The 17,618-nt window shown below is 45.2% G+C and overlaps 1 protein-coding gene across 1 annotated transcript in view; it reads left to right on the top strand.

The window, feature by feature from the left end:
- LOC139461151 (cysteine-rich motor neuron 1 protein-like) overlaps positions 1-17,618 on the top strand; it is a 47,927-nt gene that overhangs the window by 28,311 nt on the left and 1,998 nt on the right. The window contains exons 9-19 of the mRNA XM_071242710.1: positions 279-383; positions 1,992-2,078; positions 2,739-2,849; positions 6,934-7,014; positions 7,689-7,769; positions 9,722-9,808; positions 11,687-11,767; positions 12,415-12,498; positions 13,814-13,918; positions 14,961-15,062; positions 16,440-16,544. Of these exons, the coding sequence (XP_071098811.1) occupies positions 279-383; positions 1,992-2,078; positions 2,739-2,849; positions 6,934-7,014; positions 7,689-7,769; positions 9,722-9,808; positions 11,687-11,767; positions 12,415-12,498; positions 13,814-13,918; positions 14,961-15,062; positions 16,440-16,544 (1,029 nt within the window). The remainder of the gene's footprint in view (positions 1-278; positions 384-1,991; positions 2,079-2,738; positions 2,850-6,933; positions 7,015-7,688; positions 7,770-9,721; positions 9,809-11,686; positions 11,768-12,414; positions 12,499-13,813; positions 13,919-14,960; positions 15,063-16,439; positions 16,545-17,618) is intronic.

The following is a 17,618-nucleotide window of genomic DNA, read 5'->3' as shown; positions in this document are numbered from 1 at the left end:
AATACTGTTCGAAGTGGCGTTGAACCCAACTCACTCACTAACTCATTCACCATAAAAGCAGCATAAAACATGCTCCCTCAGTGATCGTGTTCCTCCCTGTAGGGGCGGTCTGGTGGCCTAGTGGTTAAAGCGTTCGCTCGTCACGCCGAAGACCCTGGTGGCGATTCCCGACATGGGTACAATGTGTAAAGCCCATTTCTGGTGTCCCCCTCCGTGATATTGCTGGAATATTGCTAAAAGCGGCGTTAAGCCACACACTCACTCACTCCTCCTTGTAGAGCCCGCGGCATGCCCAGACCTCTCCTGCAGTGACTACTGCACGTACGGGCATCTGACGGACCAGAACGGCTGCAGCACGTGCAAGTGTAGAACATGGGGAATTCGTAAGTACACGCAGTTGTCTCCCTTGCATAGTTATGTCCCTTCACACTGCGCAAGATACGTATGTTGATAAAGTAATTAGATAACTGATATATACATGAGAATTTGAAATATACTCACCGCCAAAAGAAACGCGACATATAGACAAGTATGTACGTTACGAAGAGATGTTTCCAATGAGTACCAATTGATGACAAAACTAACAATCAGTCAAGTGTAAACGCAGTGTGTCTTTATTCTTATCACATGTTGCACGTGATTTCCAAACTTTACACGCTAATCCTGCACGAGACAAATGATGTGTTCATGTGCGTAGGTTTACAGGGTATGATCGTTTGTGCATTGAACCATTCTAATATCTTTTAAATATGAATTATTATTCATATATTTGCCAACATGTATGGTATCGCGTTTCTTTTGGCGGTGAGTATATATGAACCGTATCTTAGCCTGACATCAGCAACACCAGAAATGATCCAGAGAATCCACGATATGGTGATGACCGACCGTCGAATAGCGTCATCTTGCAAGTTCAATAAGAATTTCCTATTCCATTATCACCGCTGTGGCAAAGACGAAAGTATCAGCTCAAAGCGTTTTAAAGCTTCTGACATCTGATACAAAGACGCACCATGTATAGTTAGAATCTATCTCTGTTTGAAGCTGATCCAGAAAGGTTCTTCCAACAATTTGTGACTATGGATAAAACCTGGGTGAACCCCTTCCGACCCGAGTCCAAACTACAACCAAAACCCTGGCATCACCTGACGCCATCACCACCACCAAGGAAGGCAGAGACTGTCCAATCACCTGACACCACCACCACCAAAGAAGGCAAAGACTGTCCAATCACCTGACACCACCACCACCACCAAAGAAGGCAGAGACTGTCCAATCACCTGACACCACCACCACCACCAAAGAAGGCAGAGACTGTCCAATCACCTGACACCACCACCACCAAGGAAGGCAGAGACTGTCCAATCACCTGACACCACCACCACCACCAAAGAAGGCAGAGACTGTCCAATCACCTGACACCACCACCACCAAAGAAGGCAGAGACTGTCCAATCACCTGACACCACCACCACCACCAAAGAATGCAAAGACTGTCGCATCAGCTGGAGTGGTTATGGGTTTTGTGTTCGTGGATGCCGAGCGTGTCCTCATGGCGGACTATCTTCCAAAAAGCAAGACAATAAATGGAACATATTATGGTGCACTGTTGAGGCAATTACGTGATGACATGGGAGCTGAGAAAACAATGCGTCATTAAACAAGTTCATCATTGCCAACGTTGCAATCCACGAGGGTGGCTTTGAACACCTCCCGCACCCGCCATATTCTCCCGATCTGTCTCTGTCAGACTTCTATCTGTTCCAACACATGACGAAAGCTCCATCCAGACTTCGTTTCAACTGTAGCTGTGGAGGACTGTTTTGACAGTTTCATCGTTGGCAAAATTGCATCAATGAGGATGAGGATAATTTTAGAATATATATCATTTTTATATCTTTAGGTAATTTCTTTTTATGTGAGGATCAGGACTTGTCAATCACCAATCATATCGTTGTTGCTAGACTACAGATAGCGTTCCTTCTCCCACAGCCTGTCCCCCTAGGGCGTGTCCTGCCTGTGGGGGGTACCCGTATACGTACCACACCGACCAGAAGGGCTGTCAAACATGCAAGTGCTGTGAGTACACTAATCTACTGACCTGTACACTGTCTTTTGTCTACTGATCTGTATGGGGGCACGGGTATCCTAGTCGTCTAAGGCGCCGCGATTCGCTGTGCAGAGTTGCGTCCCTTGGGCACGCCAGAAACCTATGATTGTGGGTTCGAATCCCGGTTCGCTCCGATTATGTTTCTAGGTTTGTCAGCACCATACCAGTGCTCGTGGGTTTCACCGAAGTGGTAAACGTCTGAGACCTGCATCACTTTGGGCTTTCCTCCCACATTAAACTGACACGCCTTGATATAACTGGAATACTGTTAAAAGCGGCGTTAAAAACCCAACTCACTCACTCACTACTGATCTGTACGACGTGACCCGTGAAGAGCCGGGGTGGAAAAGGTCTTCAGCAACGCATGATTGTCGTAACAGTCGACTAACGGGATCGGGTGGTCAAGCTCGCTGACCTGGTTGATGTATGTCATTGTATCCCAATTGATCGGTGATCATGATGTCAATCACTGGATTGTCTGGCCCAGACTCGATTATGTACAGACCGCCGTCATATAGCTGGAATAGTGCGGCGTTCAACAACAAACAAACAAACAAACTGTATTACGTACTGGATTGTTGTTTCTGTTGCACCTCTTTATCACCATGTGTTGTCATCTGCTGCCACAGCCTGTCCCCTGAGAAAGTGTGTTCCCTGTCCTGACGACAGCTACGCAGTGGACAACTACGGCTGTCAGACGTGTACTTGCCGCGTCACGACTACCGCCGCCGTCACGCCACGTACGTACCTCTTGTTACAGGCGGGTCACGTTGTAAGTGTCTACAAGGGTACGTGACTGAGTGAATAGATGGGTGGTTGCGTGCGTACGTGAGTGAATAGGTACGTGGGAGGGTGTCGACGAAGTGCTTGCTTGCGTACGTGAGTGAATGAGTAGGTACGCATGTACGTGGTTGCGTGTGTAAGTGGGTGGGTGATTATGTGATTGGGAGGGTGCTGGTTTAGGTCCTGCCTGCTTCGTACGTGGGTGACTGAATTTGTACGGAGGCGACTGCTTGCGCAAGTACGTGAGTGTGTACATAGGTACGTAGGGTGTGTGGGGGGGAGTGTGTATATGTGAAGGGGGGGGGGGGGGGGGGGGGTCGCGTGTTGAGGCTGGGTGGCTTAAGTGACTTCTTGAAAAGGTACGTACGTGATTTTGTGAATAGGTCCGTGTGCGTTCGTGATCAGGTAAGTCAGTGATACTGTATGATTGCCTTTACATGTAATGAATGAATAGTTACGTGGCCGATGCTTGAATAAGAGCCAACAGGCGAACATGTCCGTGTTGCAGAGTGTATATGACGTGTCTGTTGTTTGTGTTGCAGAGCGTATATGACGTGTCTGTTGTCTGTGTTGCAGAACGTATATGACGTGTCTGTTGTTTGTGTTGCAGGGCCTATATGACGTGTCTATTGTTTGTGTTGTAGAGCCTATATGACGTGTCTGTTGTTTGTGTTGCAGAGCGTATATGACGTGTCTATTGTTTGTGTTGTAGAGCGTATATGACGTGTCTATTGTTTGTGTTGCAGAGCGTATATGACGTGTCTGTTGTTTGTGTTGCAGGGCCTATATGACGTGTCTGTTGTTTGTGTTGTAGAGCCTATATGACGTGTCTGTTGTTTGTGTTGCAGAGTGTATATGACGTGTCCTTGGTTGTGTTGCAGAAAGTATATGACGTGTCTGTTGTTTGTGTTGTAGAGCCTATATGACGTGTCTGTTGTTTGTGTTGCAGAGTGTATATGACGTGTCTGTTGCTTGTGTTGCAGAGTGTATATGACGTGACTGTTGTTTGTGTTGCAGAGCGTATATGACGTGTCTGTTGTTTGTGTCGCAGAGCGTATATGACGTGTCTGTTGTTTGTGTCGTAGAGTGTATATGACGTGACTGTTGTTTGTGTTGTAGAGCGTATATGACGTGACTGTTGTTTGTGTCGTAGAGTGTATATGACGTGACTGTTGTTTGTGTCGTAGAGTGTATATGACGTGTCTGTTGTTTGTGTTGTAGAGTGTATATGACGTGTCTGTTGATTGTGTCGTAGAGCGTATATGACGTGTCTGTTGTTTGTGTTGTAGAGCGTATATGACGTGTCTGTTGTTTGTGTTGTAGAGTGTATATGACGTGACTGTTGTTTGTGTCGTAGAGTGTATATGACGTGTCTGTTGTTTGTGTTGTAGAGTGTATATGACGTGTCTGTTGTTTGTGTCGTAGAGTGTATATGACGTGACTGTTGTTTGTGTTGCAGAGTGTATATGACGTGTCTGTTGTTTGTGTTGCAGGGCCTATATGACGTGGCTGTTGTTTGTGTTGCAGGGCCTATATGACGTGTCTATTGTTTGTGTTGCAGAGCGTATATGACGTGACTGTTGTTTGTGTTGCAGAGTGTATATGACGTGTCTGTTGTTTGTGTTGCAGAGTGTATATGACGTGACTGTTGTTTGTGTTGTAGAGTGTATATGACGTGTCTGTTGTTTGTGTTGCAGAGTGTATATGACGTGACTGTTGTTTGTGTTGCAGAGTGTATATGACGTGACTGTTGTTTGTGTTGCAGAGCGTACATGGCGTGTCTGTTGTTTGTGTTGCAGGGCGTATATGACGTGACTGTTGTTTGTGTTGTAGAGCCTATATGACGTGACTGTTGTTTGTGTTGCAGAGTGTATATGACGTGTCTGTTGTTTGTGTTGCAGAGCGTATATGACGTGTCTGTTGTTTGTGTTGCAGAGTGTATATGACGTGTCTGTTGTTTGTGTTGCAGAGCGTATATGACGTGTCTGTTGTTTGTGTTGCAGAGTGTATATGACGTGTCTGTTGTCTGTGTTGCAGAGCGTATATGAAGTGTCTGTTGTTTGTGTTGTAGAGTGTATATGACGTGTCTGTTGTTTGTGTTGCAGAGCGTATATGACGTGTCTGTTGCTTGTGTTGTAGGGCGTATATGACGTGTCTGTTGTTTGTGTTGTAGAGCGTATATGACGTGTCTGTTGTTTGTGTTGCAGAGGGTATATGACGTGTCTGTTGTTTGTGTTGTAGAGCGTATATGACGTGACTGTTGTTTGTGTTGTAGAGCGTATATGACGTGTCTGTTGTTTGTGTTGTAGAGTGTATATGACGTGTCTGTTGTTTGTGTTGCAGGACGTATATGACGTGTCTGTTGTTTGTGTTGCAGAGTGTATATGACGTGTCTGTTGTCTGTGTTGCAGGGCCTATATGACGTGTCTGTTGTTTGTGTTGCAGAATGTATATGACGTGTCTGTTGTTTGTGTTGCAGAGTGTATATGACATGTCTGTTGTTTGTGTTGCAGAGTGTATATGACATGTCTGTTGTCTGTGTTGCAGGGCCTATATGACATGTCTGTTGTTTGTGTTGCAGAATGTATATGACGTGTCTGTTGTTTGTGTTGCAGAATGTATATGACGTGTCTGTTGTTTGTGTTGCAGAGTGTATATGACGTGTCTGTTGTTTGTGTTGCAGAGTGTATATGACATGTCTGTTGTTTGTGTTGCAGAGTGTATATGACATGTCTGTTGTTTGTGTTGCAGGGCCTATATGACATGTCTGTTGTTTGTGTTGCAGAATGTATATGACGTGTCTGTTGTTTGTGTTGCAGAGTGTATATGACGTGACTGTTGTTTGTGTCGCAGAGTGTATATGACGTGTCTGTTGTTTGTGTTGCAGAGCGTATATGACTTGTCTGTTGTTTGTGTTGCAGAGCGTATATGACGTGACTGTTGTTTGTGTTTCAGAGTGTATATGACGTGTCTGTTCTTTGTGTTGCAGAGTGTATATGACGTGTCTGTTGTTTGTGTTGTAGAGCGTATATGACGTGACTGTTGTTTGTGTTGTAGAGCGTATATGACGTGACTGTTGTTTGTGTTGCAGAGCGTATATGACGTGTCTGTTGTTTGTGTTGCAGAGCCTATATGACGTGTCTGTTGTTTGTGTTGCAGAGCGTATATGACGTGTCTGTTGTTTGTGTTGCAGAGTGTATATGACGTGACTGTTGTTTGTGTTGTAGAGCGTATATGACGTGTCTGTTGTTTGTGTTGCAGAGTGTATATGACGTGTCTGTTGTTTGTGTTGCAGAGAGTATATGACGTGTCTGTTGTTTGTGTTGCAGATTGTATATGACGTGTCTGTTGTTTGTGTTGTAGAGTTAAATGACGTGTCTATTGTTTGTGTTACAGAGCGTATATGACGTGTCTGTTGTTTGTGTTGCAGGGCCTATATGACGTGGCTGTTGTTTGTGTTGCAGGGCGTATATGACGTGTCTGTTGTTTGTGTTGCAGGGCGTATATGACGTGACTGTTGTTTGTGTCGCAGAGTGTATATGACGTGTCTGTTGTTTGTGTTGCAGGGCGTATATGACGTGTCTGTTGTTTGTGTTGCAGGGCGTATATGACGTGACTGTTGTTTGTGTCGCAGAGTGAATATGACGTGACTGTTGTTTGTGTTGCAGGGCGTATATGACGTGTCTGTTGTTTGTGTTGCAGGGCCTATATGACGTGTCTGTTGTTTGTGTTGAAGAGTTAAATGACGTGTCTATTGTTTGTGTTGCAGAGCGTATATGACGTGTCTGTTGTTTGTGTTGCAGGGCGTATATGACGTATCTGTTGTTTGTGTTGCAGGGCGTATATGACGTGTCTGTTGTTTGTGTTGCAGGGCGTATATGACGTGTCTGTTGTTTGTGTCGCAGAGTGTATATGACGTGTCTGTTGTTTGTGTTTCAGAGTGTATATGACGTGTCTGTTGTTTGTGTTGCAGAGTGCATATGACGTGTCTGTTGTTTGTGTTGTAGAGCGTATATGACGTGTCTGTTGTTTGTGTTGCAGAGTGTCCCGCGGTGAACTGCTCGTCCTGCGGGGATTATGGTTACCGCTACGACAATTACGGCTGCAAGACGTGCTCCTGTGGTAAGCGGTGTCGTTGATCCTCTCCCGTGCTGTATCCGATATTCCATCGCCCTATGTTCATGTGAAACTGATGATATCCCACATCCCTTGTCCATGTTTTAACTAATAATCAGTACATTGCTATAACTAGTGGCATGATATCTCCATGTCAGAATGATGAGACCTGATTGGTCCACGTGATCTTGATAAAATACTGTGCAACCCGCCTTGGAGGGTAATACATGTCTCAGAGGGAGAATAAATCTCTTATACCCCGCCACGATCAAAACAGGCAGCACGTTAATTTTCTCAGAGGCAGCATAAATCCTTTTTACCGCTTCAAAGCAAAGAGAGGCAAGCTTTTTCCGAGTCAATGGAAGTCACGTGACATAGCACAAGTTACCTCAGCTCAATCGAACAGCTGATTTCCATCAAGTTTGAATTTGCGTTATTATCTTTTCACAATGTCACTTTAAAACATGTCGGTAAGATAAATTCGTTGTAGCAGGATCACTCGGGGTACATGGGGTTTTTATGCGTCACTCGTTAGGTTTTATACCTAAGGGGTGGAGGTGAGGGGTATAAAACCTAACGAGGAACGCATAAAACCCCATGTACCACGAGTGATCCTGCGACAACTTATAATATCCAACGTATGTAGTGGCATAATTGACGATATTCCATCTGTGTCCCAGCATGTCCGGCTGTCCGATGTGCCCAGTACTGTCCAGGAGGCTACGCCCTTGACCAGTATGGATGCCTCACGTGCAACTGCCGTAAGTATTGATTCCATCACAGTGAGTGAGTGTAGTTTTACGCCGTTATTTGCAATATTCCAGAAATATTACGGCGGTTGACACCAGAAATGGGATTTACATATTTTACCCATGTGGAATTGATCCCGGGCCTTCAGCTAAACGAAAGAAGGCTCAAATCACAAGGCTACCCCACCAACCTCTTGACCATGAGCCCCTGGTCCTGTGATGTATATTCGGTGGGTTGGTGGTTATGGCGTCGACCATCTTCCTGAGGCAAGAGCAATCAAACGTTAAGTACTGGAGAAAAAACGCTCACGAGGTTTTGGTAGACAGAGCATGCCCTGGGGAGAGGGAAAAACCAAGGGGGCGAAGCCCCCGCGGTTTTTCCCGACCCCCAGGGCATGCTCTGTCTACCAAAACCGAGGGAAAGTGTTTTTCCATGCTTATAAACCGAAAAAAGAAACTTAAAACAACATTTATCAACATTTTTATGTTTCGAACATACTTTCCATGAACCTTAGGAAACGCGCGTAAAATATCTGTTGCTGGCGTACGGATCTTGAAAAGAACATTCCAAAAAACAGTGAGTCTTATCAACACCTTTGTAGTCTCGTGGTACACTCACTGGGCTTCAGATATGAAGGTTGCGAGTATAAAGAAAACATTTGTCATTTGATTTTACATTTCGTTACATGTTACAATCTGAACGGAAGTTATATTAATAAAATACCCAGGACATTATATAAAATCCCTGGGATATTATATAAAATCCCAGGGACATTACAACGTCCCTGTTAAGGAGATTTAACCCGACTGGAAAGTGAAACCTCACACTAGGTCTTAATGCCTATAGAAAGAAGTCTCTTACTTAAAAGCGATCCCAATGAATAGGTTTATAAGATAAAGAAAAAGGAGGTGACTCGTGTTGCCTTGTTGTTGATATCCAAACCTAACACATCTTCCGGAGGCAAGAGCGTCCACTAGTCTTGTTTCCACCCTTGCCACATCAAGCCCACTTTCCTGTGCTAAATATGATTGGACTATCGCACATATCGATAGTCCAATCAGAGAACGTTTCACAAAATCAACATCCACGACTGCTACACCTTCGTATGAAAGTGATTTATCGCTGCCTGTCTTTGTAGCCCCCCTCCCTCCCAACGATTGCTTATGTTTTTGTGTCAGGGATGAAATCGCGAATGTTTTTGTTACCTGATTCACTAGGTCGTCACCTGTGTTAGTCGCCATCTTTGTGAAGCTGTACGAGATAAGAACAGCGATCTGATTGGATATCGCGTTATCATGACAAGGGGCACAACTCGTGGTCTACGCGATGTGACGCCAGGGATGAGCCAAGATTTCCGAGATTTTCCTCGGACAATAAGTCCTTGTTTATGGAGCACGGGTGGCCCAATCGTCAGGATCAGTTGATTGTGAGTTTGAATCCAAGTTTAACCCTGGACCTGATGCTTGGTTTGTCAGCTCCGGCTAAGTTGATCACTCTGGGTTTACTAACCAACTCCCTAACTTACAGAGAGATTACACCCAGGGTCCATCTTTGCGCTACGACGATCGTAACTCTCATACCTTAACTTAACACAGAACTTACGATAGTTGTAAAACTAAGGATAATCTTAACGCTAGGACTGTCTAACTCTATGTGCCCCTTGGCGGTTCGGGTTAGAATTCATCAACCCATGCTTGATGTAAAAGGCGATCGATTATTTACGGACCGCTGTCATAGAGCTGGAATATTGGTGAGTGTGTCTTCAAAGAACAAACAAACAAACAAAATCTTAGTCTGTGCATAGAGTAAAAATATTCTCTCTGTATGGAGCGAGGCCCTGTGCGGACCATGGGCCCAAGGCAGAGCCAAGATTCTTTGAGGAGATAACTCCTCTCCGTGATCCGACTGTGAGGATATACTCATGGTTGTTCTTTAAACATGTTCTACCTCTTGCTATTGGCAGGCTGCCAGGAACTGCGGTGTGAGCAGACATGCGCACATGGGTACCGACTGGACGCCCAGGGCTGTACCACATGCCAATGTCAAGTCGGTGAGTGCTCGGTCGTATACGGCAAACATTCGGAAATAATCGGGTCGATTGGACTATTCTCTGAGTACACAGACAATTAGGAGATACTTAAGGACGGTCGGGAGACTCGGAGATGTGTACTCGATTCAGTGACGATAGCTGCGGGTTGAATGATGATCTGGATATATGTAATAATCGGCTTAGACGTGCCCAAGATAGACTCTGTTTGGTGTGTTCTTTTGGGTTTGGTCGATTTGGGTATTATAGGAAGACATTCAGTATATTTCCTAAGGGACCTTGGCTGTACGTGGCCACAACAGGGAAGCAACTGTCGACATCCATACAGAGACACCAATTAAACGTTAAGGGGACTTACATCTGGCGGGACGGACGCGTTTGTGTACATATCAAGTGACAATAACACCACCAGACGCGAACAGGTGAAATGTGAGGTGAAATGGGGTTTAACGTCGCGTCCAAGATTATTGCACTTATATAGCGACGTGCATGCACGTGTGTTTGTGTGGCTACTTGTTCTAGGCCGGACTGATGCCGATTTATAGTGCTAGCCCACTGAGATACCATGCCGCAGTTTAACATGAATACCCCACTCAGACACAGTATACTGACTCCGAGCCGACCAGTCCTTGTTTTAGCCCCTTAATGCCGAGCGCCAGACAGGTTAACAACAAGTACCATCTTTTAACGTCCTTTGGTATGGTATGACGCGGCCGGGCGTTGAACCCCAGACCTTCCGCTCTCCGGGCGGACGCTCTACCACTAGACCACGGAGGCGTTCCAGACGCGAATAGACTCAGCTGTATAACACTCACGGCTTCCTCTATATTTCCAGGGCTCGCAATTCGGTAAACCTACACTCACCCCAGGATCCATTCCCTTGGTTCTCAAATGATCCGCCCTTGATTTTCGCTAACACTTTACCGACCAATCAAACGTTAAGATAAAGAAAAAGTGAGTGATTATGGTTTTACGCCGCTTTTAGCAATATTCCAGCAATATCACGGCGGGGGACACCAGAAATTGGCTTCACACATTGTGCCCATGTCGGGAATCGAACCCGGGTCTTCGGCGTGACGAGTGAACGCTTTAGCCACAAGGCTACCCGACCGCCCCATAAAGAAAAAGTAAATGGGTAAGGGAGGTGACTCGTGATGCAATGTTGTTGATATTCCAACCTAACACATCTTCCCGAGTTAAGAGCGTCCACTAGCATTTTTTTATTAAAGTCTTGTTTACACCCTTGCCCATCAAGCCCACTTCCCTGTGCTAAATATGATTGGACTATCGCACATGTCCATTGTCCAATCAGAGAACGTTTCACAAAATCAACATCCACCACTGCTACACCATCGTATGAAAGTGACTTACCGCTGCCTGTGTTTGTTGACACATATATGTCATATTTATCTTTTAAACCCCCAACGATTGATTATGTTTTTGTGTCGGGGATGAAATCGCGAATTTTATTGGTTATCCTATCGACTAGGTAGTCGCACATGGTAGTCGCCATCTTTGTGAAGATATACGAGAAAAGAACAGCGATCTGATTGGGTATCGCGTTTTCGTTACAAGGGGCACAACTCGTGATCTACGCGATGTGACGCAAGGGTCGTTAACGCTGGTTTGTAACACACATTCTGATTGGTTAACATGAATCCCCACATTGGTTAGTTGGACTGAATAGGGAAGCTAATCAAATTCGCGAATGAAAATGAGGGGCGGGTAATTTGAGATCACATGAAATCCAGAGGTTGGGGAAATTTTACCGCAATGTTGAGGTAATTTTACCGCAATGTTGAGGTAATTTTACCGCAATGTGAGGCCTGTATGGAGATGAGGAGGATGCTCTAACGGAGGCAATGTCTGTTCCGATTACAGAGTGCCCTGCTGTCACATGCAGCAAGTTCTGCTACCGGGGTTATGTGAAAGACGCTAATGGCTGCCCTCTCTGTGAGTGTGGTAAGTGTTACGAGGAACTGTCAAGTCGGTCAGTCGCTGCTTTGTCTTTACAAGTGATGCTTGTTCGAAGTGAGAGTATACGGGGATTTATCCTGGATTAACAGGTACTTTGGAAAAAACTCATTTTATTCAAATTGTGTCAGTGAAATACATGTCACTTACTACTACTACTACTACTACTACTACCACTACCACTACTACTACTACTACTACTACTACTATATAGCGTGATACCCGTGAAGATTTGGGATAAAATAGGTCTTCAGCAACCCATGCTTGCCGTAAAAGGCATGCTTGTCCTAAGAGGCAGCTAACCGGATTAGGTGGCCAGGCTCGCTGACTTGGTTGATGCATGTCATCGTATCCCAATCACTGCATTATCTGGTTCAGACTCCACCGTCATGTAGCTGGAACATTACTGAGTGTGGCGTGAAACAACACACAAACATATGACATAAATTGAGAAGCTTGTAATTCCAATCTGGGAATTTGTAGTGACGTTTGCTGCACACCTTGGGGCCGACGATCGGCCTCGGAGCAGATGTGCCAAGGTAAATCCCCAGTATAGGGTTTCAAGGTGCATGTTGTATTTTAGAGTTAGATCCTGGTGATCGTCTGTTGACAAGGATTGTTTGAACTTGTTTCAGAGTGCCAAGTCCCGACATGCAACAACTCGTGCCCGGAAGGTTATCAGATTGACCGTTTCACGGGCTGCGCCACCTGCAACTGCAGTAAGACAAATACCCTCTGTCCGCCCACGCTTAAAGATAGCTCACAGAACAGGTTATCCCACATCAACGTCTCATCCCGAACGAGTTATCACACATCAACGTCTCATCCCTAACGGGTTATCACATATCAACGTCTCATCCCGAACGAGTTATCGCACATCAACTGCTCATCTCGAACGGGTTATCACACATCAACGTCTCATCCCGAACGAGTTATCACACATCAACTGCTCATCCAGAACGGGTTATCACACATCAACGGCTCATCCAGAACGAGTTATCACACATCAACTGCTCATCCAGAACGGGTTATCACACATCATCGTCTCATCTCGAACGGGTTATCACACATCAACGTCTCATTCCCAACGGGTTATCACACATCAACTGCTCATCCCGAACGAGTTATGACACATCAACTGCTCATCCCAAACGAGTTATCGTACATCAACTGCTCATCCCAAACGAGTTATCGCACATCAACTGCTCATCCCAAACGAGTTATCACACACAAACAGCTCACCTCGAACGGGTTATCACACATCAACAGCTCATCCCAAACGAGTTATCACACATCAACAGCTCACCTCGAACGGGTTATCACACATCAACTGCTCATCCCAAACGGGTTATCACACATCACCAGATCACCTCGAACGGGTTATCACACATCAGCGGCTCATCCCGAACGGGCTATCACACATCAACGTTTCATCCCCAAAGGGTTATCACACATCAACGTCTCATCCCCAACGGTTTATCACACATCAACGTCTCATCCCCAACGGGCTATCACACATCAACGTCTCACCCCCAACGGGTTATCACACATCAACGTCTCACCCCGAACGGGTTATCACACATCAACAGCTCATCCCGCACAAGGGGATATCACACATCAACAGCTCTTCCCGAACGAGTTATCACTCATCAACAGCTCATCATTCATGAATGTGTCATCACACATCAACGGATTTTCTCACATAACTCATAAATCAGAAAGTATGACTTATACGATACTGGGTCGCGTTGGCATGTTTTTTGTTGTCATGGTTTCTGTTCGTGAGGCATTTCTACTTTCCGTAGGTGAATTGTTCTTTTCAATCAACGCGTTTCCTGTCGTGTTTTTACATATGTATACGAAACTGTAAGTTTATAGGCTGATATACCTCGAAATATTTGCAAGTATATATATGGTATTACGTATTATAGGTATAACGTGATTTCCCTTCAGCATATCGGTGTGACAGCGTGATGTACCACGTGCGTGTTTAGTTCTTGGTGTGGTTGTGTAACGTCGTTGTTGATGTTGCAGCGGTGAAGCCGACGTGCCCAGAGTTAGATTGTAGCAACAACGTCTGCAAGGCCGGCTACATGTTCAACTCCAAGGGCTGCGAGACTTGCAACTGCAGACTAGACAGTGAGTTTACCTTCCACCAGACTGTTTGTTTGTTTGTTTAATTGTTTAACGCCGCACTCAGCTATATGACGGAGGTCTGTAAAGGGCCAAACAATCCAGTGAAATATATTTATATAATGAGCATCAATCTTAGCAATTTGGATACGACGACGTGCATCAACTAAGTCAGGGAGGCTGACAACTTGATCCGTTAGTCGCATCTTACGACAAGAATGGATTGTTGAAGACCAATTCTAACCCAGAATCTTCACGGGGTGATCCATGTTGGTTGGGATGTTATGAGCTGTTGTTGTTTTTTTCAGAACACCTTTTTTTTACGGAACCCATTTTTTTCAAAACATGTTTTTTCAGAACACATTTTTTTCGGAACACGTTTTTTAGGACACGCAGCAAGTCCTGCGAACAATTATAAGTTTTCTGGAGCAAATTATTTTTCATTGTTAAAACTCAAATTTCACCAGGCAGTGAGTAGACTCTTTATCAGACTGTGAGTAGACAAGAGCAAGAGCAGAGACTAGAATACAGGGTCACCGACTATCTGCTGGACAATGACTGAGTGAGTGAGTTTGGTTTAGGTTACATCAAGGCGTGTCAGCTTTAGGTAGGAAGACATCCCGAAGTGACAAAAGTTTCAGGCCTTTTCCGCTTAGGCGGGGACAAGCACGGACACGGTGCTGACAAACCTGGAAACCTAATCGGCGCGAATAGGGATTCGACCCACGGTCATAGGTTTCTGGCGTACCAAAGGGACGCAACTCTGCACACCGAATTGTGGCACCTTAGACGACTGGACAACCCGTGTCCTCCACATTTGCACAATCAGTAGGCATACTAGTCAGAGTTTAGCCTAGTGGTTAAAGCGTTGGCTCGACCCGTTCCGATTCCCAACATGGGTACAATGTGTGAAGCCAATTTTCCGGTGTCCCCGCTGTTATAGTGTTGGAATATTGCTAAAAGCGGTGTAAAACCATACTCACTCATTACAGCGCCGTTGACATAATCACCAGTGACCTTTGACCTCTGCATCTATTTATATCCACAGCTGTGTGCCCCGTGTTCTTTTGTGCCATCAACTGCCCCCTTAACGCCTATCGCCTCAACGTGGACGGATGTCGTACATGTCGGTGTCAGAACAGCGTCCCGGGTAAGTACTGATTGACGACTGGTTATGTTCTTTTGTGTAAAGCCGCACTCAGCAATATTACACTATATGATGAGTCTGGTCCAGACAAACTCATGATTGATGATCCACGTGGTCGGGGTACGATGACACGCAATCAACCAGATCAATGATCTTGACCACTGTACCCATACTCTTACGCCCAACATGCTGGGGACACATTCCATTGAAGAATGGCCACGAGATTTATTGCTTGTTTGTTTTGTTTGTTTGTTGTCTAACGCCGCATTCAGCAATATTCCAGCTACACGACGGCGATCTGTGTAAATAATCGAGTCTGGACCAGACAATCCAGTGATTGATATCATGAGCATCGATCCACGCAATTGGGGTCAATGACATCCATCAACCAAGTCAGCGAGCCTGACCACCCGATCCCGTTAGTCGCCTCTTATGACAAGCATAGTCGCCTTTTACAGTGCTCAAGCATGGGTTGCTGAAGATCTATTCTATCCCAGATCTTCACAAGTGAATGAGTGAGTCGCTGCCTTGAAGGATATTTCTGTTTTATCATGCCTCGAAGTCAGATTTAACAATCAGAGAGCAGAACTACTAACCCCATACCAGCCCGAGTACCGTCGGTAAAAATCCAAAATGGCTGTTACTGACCCAATATGAGACGGTATACCGTCAGTAACAGCCATTACTGTACAACGTGTCTTTGGTGTTGTACAGTGCTGTTCGTTAGTCGGCGTACTGTACAATGTCTTTGCTGTTGTTCAGCGTTATGTGTTTTTTTATGTACACTGTTTCGTATAGTACAATAAAGTGTGAGTTTTTTTACAATGTTTATTGCAATTTATACAATGCGTGAATATTGTCTCAGTAAAATGCGTGTTTATTGTCCCAGCACAGTGTCTTTATTGCATCATAGTATACAATGTGTGTTTATTGCTGTAGAGTGTATGTTTACCGCGAAGTACAATGTGTTTATTCCGTGCAGTAAAATGTGTTTATTGCATCATAGCACTACGTGTTTATTGTCTCAGTACAGTGTCTGTTGGTTTGTTGTTTAACGCCACACTCAGCAATATTCCAGCTAAATGACGGCGGTCTGTAAAATAATCGAGACTGGACCTGACAATCCAGTGATTGACATCATGAGCATCGATCCACGCAACTTCAATACGATACATGCATGAACTAAGTCAACGAACCTGACCACCCGATCCCGTTAGTCGCCTCTTACCAAAAGCGTAGTCGGCAAGCATGGGTTGCTAAAGACATTTTTTTTTTTTGTTGACATATTCTACCCCGGATCTTCACGGGTCACAGTACAATGTGCTTGTTGTTTACCATCTGTACATGTCCATGTGTGTTTACTGCTTATTGTTGTCACAGCGACCTGTCCCCGACTGACCTGCACGGACGTGGTATGCCCATTCGGGACGGAAGTCGACCCGGAAACCGGATGTGACACCTGCTCCTGCAGACTCAATTTTGAAAGTAAGTTCAACAGGGCTGATTTGGGTAACCGACATGAGGGCATCTAAACAGGATGTCCCAACAGTTTTCCTGCCCATCACCATAACACGATGACCCCAAATATGGGAGAGTCGATTGATTGAGTGTTGTAGAACGCCGCACGCAGCAATATTCCAGCTATATGACGGCGGTCTGTAAATAATCGAGTTTGGACCTGACAATCCAGTGGTCTGTAAATAATCGAGTCTGAGGCTATATTTTATCACCCGAACAATGAATGGGTTGAGATATGCTTCTCCGGTTTTGTTGGTCAGCTTTCGGAGCATCCAACCTCATTTACTACCTAATGAATGCCTTCTTTTTACCCTGTCTGGTGCTATGCATTAAGGGGCTAAAACAAAGACTGGTCGGCTCGGAGTCAGTACTGTGTCTGAGTAGGGTGTCCATGTTAAACTGCGACATGGTATCGCAGACCGCCTCCGTGGTCTAGTGGTAGAACGTCGGTGGTTCGATACCCGGCTGGATCATACCATAAGACATTAAAAACTGGTACTTGTTGTTACCCTACCTGGTGCTCGGCATTAAGGGGCTAAAACAAGGACTGTTCGGTTTGTTTCAGTGTACTGTGTCTGAGTGGGGTATTCATGTTAAACTGCGGCATGGTGTCTCAGTGGGCAAGCACTTTAAAATCAGTCCGAACATGTACAAGCAGCCACAGTACGTGCATGCACATCGCTATGTAAGAGCAATAATCTTGCACGCAACGTTAAACCCCCTTTCACCTCACCATATATTATAGTGAGGTGAGGTGAAATTGGGTTTAACGTTGCGTCTAAGATTATTGCACTTATATAGCGACGTGCATGCACGTGTGTGTGGCTGCTTGTACTAGTCCGGACTGATGCCGATTTATAGTGCTATCCCATTGAGATACCATGCCGCAGTTTAACATGAATACCCCACTCAGACACAGTATACTGACTCCGAGCTGACCAGTCCTTGTTTTAGCCAAATAATGCCGAGCGCCAGACAGGGTAACAACAAGTACCATCTTTTAACGTCTTTTGGTATGACGCGGCCGGGGATCGAACCCGG

Source organism: Haliotis cracherodii, unplaced genomic scaffold (assembly GCF_022045235.1).
Source record: "Haliotis cracherodii isolate W230 unplaced genomic scaffold, xgHalCrac1.p SCAF_14, whole genome shotgun sequence".
NCBI lineage: Eukaryota > Metazoa > Mollusca > Gastropoda > Lepetellida > Haliotidae > Haliotis > Haliotis cracherodii.
Note: the sequence above shows the minus strand (reverse complement) of the source record. Positions and strands in the feature narration are given on the sequence as shown.